Source organism: Sinocyclocheilus anshuiensis, unplaced genomic scaffold (genome assembly GCF_001515605.1).
Source record: "Sinocyclocheilus anshuiensis isolate Anshui unplaced genomic scaffold, SAMN03320099.WGS_v1.1 scaffold837, whole genome shotgun sequence".
Classification (NCBI taxonomy): Eukaryota; Metazoa; Chordata; class Actinopteri; order Cypriniformes; family Cyprinidae; genus Sinocyclocheilus; species Sinocyclocheilus anshuiensis.
The window spans coordinates 151,285-159,922 of NW_015555752.1; the positions used below are offsets into that span (position 1 = coordinate 151,285).

The window sequence follows — 8,638 nt, forward strand, 5'->3', positions numbered from 1 at the left end:
GCTCAGCATCCTATTTTATATAATACATCTTTAAAAGATTATAAAAATCAAATAAAAAATTAAGCTGCATGGTTCGCGGTGTCAATGGAAACATGGAAACAGGAACAGACGGTACATTTGAATGCGGGGACATTTTTTTTTTTATTGCTTAGTGTGTGTGTGTGTGTGTGTGTGTGTGTATATGTGTGTGTGTGTGTGTGTGTGTGTATATATATATATATGCATGCAAGTGTATTATTATTATTGTTATATCCTACTCCCACCCATATTCGCAGTAGCGTCCGGAAAAATTTAGCACGTTCAAAGTCTAGTGTGACCGCCCCTTAATGCATTGATCCACGATAAGCATTTTCCAAGTTAAGTCCGTGTAGTGTAAATGCAGATATCGGATACGGGTCACTTTTAAAACCAAGTGTAAGGGGGGTCATCATAACCAGATATAGTTAAAAAAACAATCGGATTTGGGCATCTGGACTGCAGTGTAAATGCAGCCTATTAGAGCTTCATTCAGTTCTGTGTGACTGAAGACTTGAAATCAGCACACTCACAAACCCATGACTGCACACTTGTTTATTAATGAAGAGAAGAGAGGTCGGGATGCCTCAGCTGCTTACCTTCATTTGTAGGCCTGTTACACACTGATGAAGAATGATCTGTAATGAACCGGGTTGCTCCTGAAGGCATAACGGGGCTGTACTGTCCCCCATTCAGAGAGCATCAGGGGCGCTGGAAACCATTTGAGTTTACACCAAAGATTCATGATGAGATGAGCTGAAACGTGTAATTACTTGTAAAAGAATATGGTTTGAACTAGGGCTGCATAATTAATCAAATTTCTAATCGTGATTACGGATACAATTACAGATACCACGATTACGTAATCGTTCAAAGTCCAGTTATGTTATTCTGAGTGCTTGTTTTAGTTTTCTACACGTTATATTAAGGGTTTTTCCATTGTTTTAGTTTTCATATAACATTATGCATGTTTTTACTTTATTTTTTTTATTTTTTATTATTTAAAGAAGCAATCCAATGAATAATTGACATTTGAGGCTTAATATTATAGAAACGCAATAAGTTTTTCAGTGTGAGTTTTCAGCTTGTTTATTTTCATATAAAAATATGGAATGCAGTTGCTTCAGACAATGGTATAAACATCAGTCAATGCAAATTGTGATAATCATAATTAATAATTGCAATTACAGTTTCATGGGAATAATCGGCAACTATGATTTTTGTCATAATCGTGCAGCCCTAGTTTGAATACTCTAGCACCGCGTTACACTGGACTCAAAGCGAACTTTCCAAATCCACTTGTCCTGTTGCTGGTCTTGGAAGTCTTCAGCGGCTCTGGTGGGAAGTCGCACAAACGTGTGGAGTATGTCAGAAACGGGGAATCTGTTTACTGTATGCTACTCTACGCGTGTGTCCAGTGTAGACGATCACTGCGGATAATGGGTTGATTAATAATAATCATAATAAAATTATCAAAACAGAATGGCAATCAACATTAATATTCGGGAAGACGTTTAGCCCAGTTATTTTGGGTGGGGTCAGTAAGGGACCTGGGTAATAGATTATAGACCGCTGTCATGAATCCACTGCACCACCAGATTAGGATTCCGACACATTCTCGTGGATTAGTAGGAAATCTGTTTCACTGAGTAAACATTAACAAGTCTGGATTTAATATCGGAAGTCTCCCTGTACGGTCTTCCAATTTACAAACATTTCAAAGGTTTTTGTTTTGTTTTTTATCCGCCATGAATCTTTAGTCATACTTGGTCATGTTCACCTTCTCTGTATTTTGAGTAAACATCCCTTAATCACTTTATTTCTGATAATACTAAATGATTCCATCTCTTTAATTTTGGCTGCTAATCGTCTATTGATGACGTTTAATAGATGAGAAATTCTTAGACATGTAATTGCATTAAGTCCTCCGCACAATCTGACCTGTGCTGCAGCCTGGAATTAAACCACTCTGTGCTGGTTTAATCTGGCCAGAGGAGAACTGGACCCCAACTGAGCCTGGTTTCTCCCAAGGTTTTTTCTCCATTTCTGTCAGCGATGGAGTTTTGGTTTCTTTGGCTTGCTTAGTTGGGGACACTTGACTGATTGCACCGACACTATTGGACGAGAGCTGAACTGGATGATGACATCACTGTATCATCAATGAACTGACTTTAGCTGGAAAATGACTTATTGTCTTACATTATTGACAAACAATTTTCCTGTTTGACTCTATACAATACTGGTTGTGTCAAAGCAGCTTTACAAAGCGCTGTAGAAATACAGGTGACTGAGCGAGTAATGAGTTGTTGTAATGTATGAACACAGTGCAGTGCTCTGAGCTGATGTGTGCATGTGATTTGTTGACAGGAGATCAAGGACACACGGCACAGACACGAGACGCGTCTGGTGGAGGTGGACTCGGGCCGTCAGATGGACTACGAGTTCAAACTGGCTGCGGCGCTGGCTGACATGAGACAGCAGCACGATGAGCAGGTCCAGCTCTACAAGGACGAGATGGAGCAGACCTACATGGCCAAAGTGAGCACACGCATTCACTGCAGCGTTGTGACACATTCACACGTCTCGGCGTTTCCTCCAGTGTTTGACTTCCTCTGAGAGCTGCTTCAGTTCCTCTTTGCATTTCTCTGAGACGTCTGTCTGTGTTTCAGCTGGAGAACGTGCGTCTGTCATCGGAGATGAACAGCTCTTCAGCGAGTATGGCCCGCGAGGACCTGCATGAGTCCATGCTGAGAGTGGAGAGTCTGTCTGCTCAGCTCACTAACCTGCAGAAAGAGGTGCGTTACTGTCCTTCAGCAGAGTACACTGCTGACTGGCTTCCTGCTTGACATCGAGGCTCATTCCTCACACTATCAGAGACGAAAGTCTAGTTCCTCCTCAGTGTTGTTTTGTTTTTCGCTTTGTTCACTCCTTATAGAGTGTTCATTCCTGAGCTGCTCTAAACCGTTTCATTTAATCCTGACTGTCTTCAGGAAGTGTAATATCCTGTTAGTGTATGATTTCTTATGTATGCTGTAAAACTGAACATGATTTTATTGATAATTCACTATTCCTCTAGACTCTAGGTTTGAATAAAATGGCAGATGTGTCGATGAAAGCAGCATCTGGTCTTAATCGCACACTGTCGTCACTCTGCAGCGATCTGACCATCACTGTCAGACTAATAGATGCTCATCTGCTCTGCTTATGAATATTTTGAATTTGTTTATTTTATTTTACATTTTTATTTGAATACGCCAATATGGATTTCACCTAGGGTGTCAAAATGGCTAGAAACGGCCCTGAATGAAGTTATATTAGTGTCAGAAAACGTATACTTTCCCTGTGTCTCTGGGACTGAATTTTGTTGACGAACATGAATATGTACGGTCTTTGACAAACCATTGCAGCATAGAAAAAAAAATCTATAACTTTTTTTTTTTAATCTGAAAATGAAAGTTTATGCAAGTAAAATAATTTTGTTTGAACCAAAACAAATATTACTATTAAATTCCTTTCATTCCAGTTGGTAGTTCTCTGATTATATTTTAATGAGAGGTTGCTGATTGGCTACAGTATGGTTTTAGTTGAAAAATATTACATTATGATAGTTTAATAAAGATTTTGAATGGATTATGAGGGTTAAACATTTTTTCCGCGCTCATGTTAACGGATTAAAACATTCACTGCACACGGTTGCGGTCCGGCAGTGTGTTCAGGAGCGGTGCGTCTGCATCAGTGCAGAGATCGTCTATTGCGGCGCTGAATTAAAGTAACAGCGCATCGTTTGCAGTAAATATGAACATTGATTGACACGAAAATTTAGCAATAACACCATAAATGCATATTAAAGTCTAATGTGTTTGTCAACACATGGCTTTTTGGCTAGGTTTAAAGTGAAAGAGCACTTTTAGATAAACAAAGCAATAATAGATGGCACTCGTGGAGGTAGGAAAACAAAGTTCTTTATGAGCATTTTCAGTGACAATGTTTGGATTTGAAATCAGACTAATGGATAAATGTTGTATTTGTGGTAAACAGCGGTGGATCAGTAGCGGACTCCTGTGTGAAAGCTGCTTCTCCTCTCACAAGAGACACCTAAGAGGGGAATTCCCCCCATTTTCAAAAATGGAATTCAGGCCTGGTGTAAATGTCTAAAAATCCTGATTGGGAGTATCACTATAAATAGTTATGAATGATAAAAAGAAGGCTTTAAAAGATCGGTATCGGCAGATACTGCTTTCTGCGATCGGTGATTGGCCTCAAAAATCCTGATCGGAGCACCCCTTATTACAATAGTTCACCCAAGTTTTCACGTATCCTCATGTCGTTCCAAACCTCTAAGACTGACTGACTTCTGTTGAACACGAAGAAGATATTTTAAAGAATGACGGAAACCAGAACAGTGTTGTCCGAAACTTTCATTTTTGAGTGGACTTTAGCTGGAAGTCGTTGAGCACAATTATAGTGATTTGATTACTTTGGTTTTCTGGTTTGTCTTCCCTCAGGCACGTGCGTGGCAGGATCAGATCCGTGAACTGGAGGCGGCTCTGAGCCGCGAGAAGGATCTGAGCCGCAGGTTACTGGCAGAGAAAGAGCGAGAGATCGCAGAGATCAGAGCCAAGATGCAGCAGCAGCTGGACGAGTACGAGCAACTGCTGGACGTCAAGCTAGCGCTGGACATGGAGATCAACGCTTACCGGAAGCTGCTGGAGGGAGAGGAGGAGAGGTGAGGCTGGCTCTGTGTGTCGTGTGCTGTGTGGCTGGGGACTGGCGGTTTAACGGCTGCTCTGTCTCTGTCAGGCTGAAGCTGTCTCCCAGCCCCTCAGCTCGTGTGACGGTGTCCCGGGCCTCCTCCAGCCGCAGCGTTCGCACCGTGCGAGGGAAGAGGAAGCGTGTGGATGTGGAGGAGTCCGAGGCCAGCAGCAGCATCAGCATCGCTCACTCCGCGTCTGCCACTGGAAGCGTCTGCATCGATGAGCTGGACGTGGACGGGAAATTCATCCGCTTGCACAACAGCTCTGAGCAGGTGCGTCTGTGTGTCACACGCACTCGCTCACAGTATTGAGGAGTGAACATGATCATGATCGTTGCTCAGGTAGTGATAGTCAGGTTAATCACTGTTATAAACCAGGGGTCTGCTCAGGTCATGTGCTCTACTAATGAGCTGATGAGCTGAATCAGGTGTGTTTGAGAGAGATGTGCAGTGCTGGGGGGCTTTGGAAACCCCTGATCTAAGCTTATGTATTATAGTTCTCCACAGCGAGGTAATAATGTCGCAGCTTCAATATTAGAGGCTGAGAATGAACTTCCTACAACAAGACTATATGTAAATTTTAGATCCAGGGCTCCTAGACCAAAAAAAGTAACTTAAGGAGTCATTGGCTCCTATAAGAAAAACAAATTATAACAAAAATCTTTTAAGTGCCACAGAATGAACACTGTTTCTTTATTTTTTTTATTTTTTAACACCTTAACACCAGTCATACTGTCATGTTTGTCTCATCTTTTCTTGTCGATATCAGCATTTTAATCCATCTTGTAGATGTCCTGGGAACTAAGGTTCACTTGAAGTGGGAACTAAACGTCTTTTTCCAACTTGAACTATATACAGTTGCAAAGAATTGATTATTACACAGAATCTGTGCAAATATCACAGACCGTAACTATATCAGCATCACTTGGTCATTGAGTGTAGTTTGGGCTCGTAATCAATGCATCCTATAAATTAGGGGTGTGCCCGAAGCCGAATACCTTTTTCGAAAAGGCACATATGTCTTCAAAACAAATGAATAATTCTGCTGAATAATATTCGGCTGAGGCCGACACAGTGACTCCTGGTGTTTACTGGATAACAGGTGAGCCAAGGAATCAGCGCAATGTTACACAAACCTATAAAGTCACTACGCAATAATGAGTGTGAAGTGAATGAGTGCAAACTCTATGAATGAAGTGAGAGCAAATCAAACAACCGCACTGCTGTTGCCTCTCCGTGCATCTCTCAGAAATCAGAGCTTGGCAAGAGTAATATCATCTAAAATACTTCATACGTTCTACTATTTGTGTATATTTAAATGTCAATGATTTAAACCTTGCACGGTATGATACACTAATGAATGGAGTAAGCACAGCGCGATCAAACTCAAACAGCCACATTGCCGTCTCTGCGTGTCACATACATTTTTCTACGCCTGCGATTTTTAACGCGATCTTGTGTAGCTTGTCAGTGAACTACGGCTCTGTGTAGTAAATGTCGCTCCATCTGAAAGCACGTGCTGGAGATTTACTACTAATCACAGGAGCGGCTTTACTGATGAGATGCGCATGAAAATTGTTGCATTCTTATGTAGACAAGTTAAGTAACTTATTATTCACAATATGGAAAGAGGAAATAAAATGCAGTTCGTTAAGAGCATGACTCAAAATAAAAGAGGACTTGAAAAAGCCATTAATGGCATGTTTGAGTTATTTTTATCCATTCTGCATCTCCCACATATGTGTGTTTTAGCAAGGCGGTCTGTGTTGCAAGTTGGTGAATGAAGATACTTGCCAGGTTACGCGTCACTACTCTGCTTTATTAATTTATCCAGTGTAAAACCCGGACACCGCCACACAAATATGGCTTTGTGTTAAATCCTGTAGTAGAACAGTCATTAACACAGAGTAACAGCTCACTACCAGTTACAAAAGACACTAACTGTCTGTCACAGGCAATTGTAGTTGCATTTTTCATCAATTTATTTCTTAAATTTATCCTTTGACTATATATGTAGTATATATGTTCTGGCCCGCCATCTAGTGGCAAATTGTTTTTGTTTTTGTTTTGGCCCGATGCCAAACTTACTTGCCGACCCCTGCTGTAAAGGGTGTTTTGTAGTGATGACGCAGGTTATCGTGTGACTCTTTTACCGGGAGTTTTGAAGGAAGACCAACATTCATGATGAAAAAATGTGCAAACTGGTATGAAGCAGAGATCAGGGAGCTCCTCACTATCCGCGCTGAAGCTGAGATCATTCGCCAGCTTTAGTGAAACGGTACGCATCACATCCTAATGTCACGTGTCTTTAGGGGTCTTTACAGGATGTGTGTGAACGCACACTCAGATTCCGTAAAATCACTGGCAGTGTGAATGAACCACAATCAAATGATCCCGGGACAGATCACAGAACACATTATCCGTGTATTTTCCGGAATCTTTGGTTTAGATATTTTATAGCCCTTTTCACACAATGTAAGACCATTTCAGGATGGGAGAGTAAAAGACTATGATCAAGAAGGATGAGGATAGAAAGAGAGCCAGAATCAGAGGCTATCAACAAATCTTTTGTGATCTTGACCAAGGCCATTCTGTGCTGAGATTCAAGAAACCGGATTGAAGGGGTTGAAATAGATTAATCTGTATAATCATCTTATTGTTCTGTAATGGAGGAAGATGTGAAATGGGATGAATTTTGTTGAAATTGTCCAAATCAGCATTTATCTTTTTGGGCACTGGAGTTAGTGCAGCCGTGTTCAGTGCTGCTGGGAAAACACCCTGATTATACTGAGGACAGCCAGACACAGCGAGCCAAAACACTTAAATCAGCTTGCAGTGAGAGCATCAATTACGCCAGTGGTGGCGTTCATGCGTGATTCCTCGAGGTCAAGCTGAGAATTGGCAAGAGAAGTACCAGAGAAACTGGAGAGACCGTGATGAACCGAGGAAACCGATGTATCGAGGATTGAAGAAGAGTGTTACACAACTGCTGTGTAAGGTGTTGTCACCATTAAAGGGTCATGAAACCCCCGGTTTCAGCACTGGTTGTTTCTCATCAGTTTTTAAAAAACGCTAAAAAAGTGGGTGTGGTGCGCATCGGAGCGGAGGCGGGGGAAGAGGAGCGACAGACCGCACACACAGCTTAGGTTTCAGACAGTTTAATTTCGCTCCCATCGAGTTAAAAACACAAATAAATGCACAGCCATTTGCACTCTGCATCGAAAACAGATGAACTATAGCCCGACCGATATATCGTTTTGCCGATATTATTGGCCGATATGAGCCTGTCGCCGATATATCGATATTGGCGAATATGCCGCCGATATGACAATTTATTATTTTTTTTTTTACAGAACATATAATGCAGATAAAATGCTTGAAATGGTGTAATTACTTAGTTTGTCCAGCAGAGTGCGCTCCATTGTTTGCTACTGGCGAGCTGGATGAAACGCTTTAAAGCTTAAGTCTATGGAAAACCATTGGAACTTTGAACGGCCATATCTCCGTAACGGTGCGGCGAATCCGCACCAAATTCGGGGGATCCCTTCAGCTCGAGGAACCCTCTCGAACGCGAATCGAGTGTACGTCTCAAGGCCCTCTTTCGAATGACCTCTTTCGGGTGGTTAAATTCGCGGTCCGGCGCCGACCGATCTAGCGATCCCGGGGGGCTACCGACGTGCGGAGGGTGGCGTTCGAGAGAGCTCCTCGAGCTGAAGGGATTCCCCTGAATTTGGTGGAGATCCGCCGGCGCGTTTGCGAGATAGTGACACCAGCCAAACACTTTCCCTTCAGTAAGGACTTGTTCAGGCAGCAGCATTCAAGCGTTGTCTTATTCGACCGTAAGTGCCCTGCGAAGTGGACTTCACATGA

The 8,638-nt window shown here is 42.1% G+C and overlaps 1 protein-coding gene across 1 annotated transcript in view; it reads left to right on the top strand.

Moving 5' to 3' along the window:
* LOC107673755 (lamin-B1-like) overlaps positions 1 to 8,638 on the top strand; it is a 23,253-nt gene that overhangs the window by 11,193 nt on the left and 3,422 nt on the right. The window contains exons 5-8 of the mRNA XM_016467525.1: positions 2,383 to 2,553; positions 2,685 to 2,810; positions 4,521 to 4,741; positions 4,816 to 5,041. Coding sequence (XP_016323011.1) covers positions 2,383 to 2,553; positions 2,685 to 2,810; positions 4,521 to 4,741; positions 4,816 to 5,041 — 744 coding nt within the window. The remainder of the gene's footprint in view (positions 1 to 2,382; positions 2,554 to 2,684; positions 2,811 to 4,520; positions 4,742 to 4,815; positions 5,042 to 8,638) is intronic.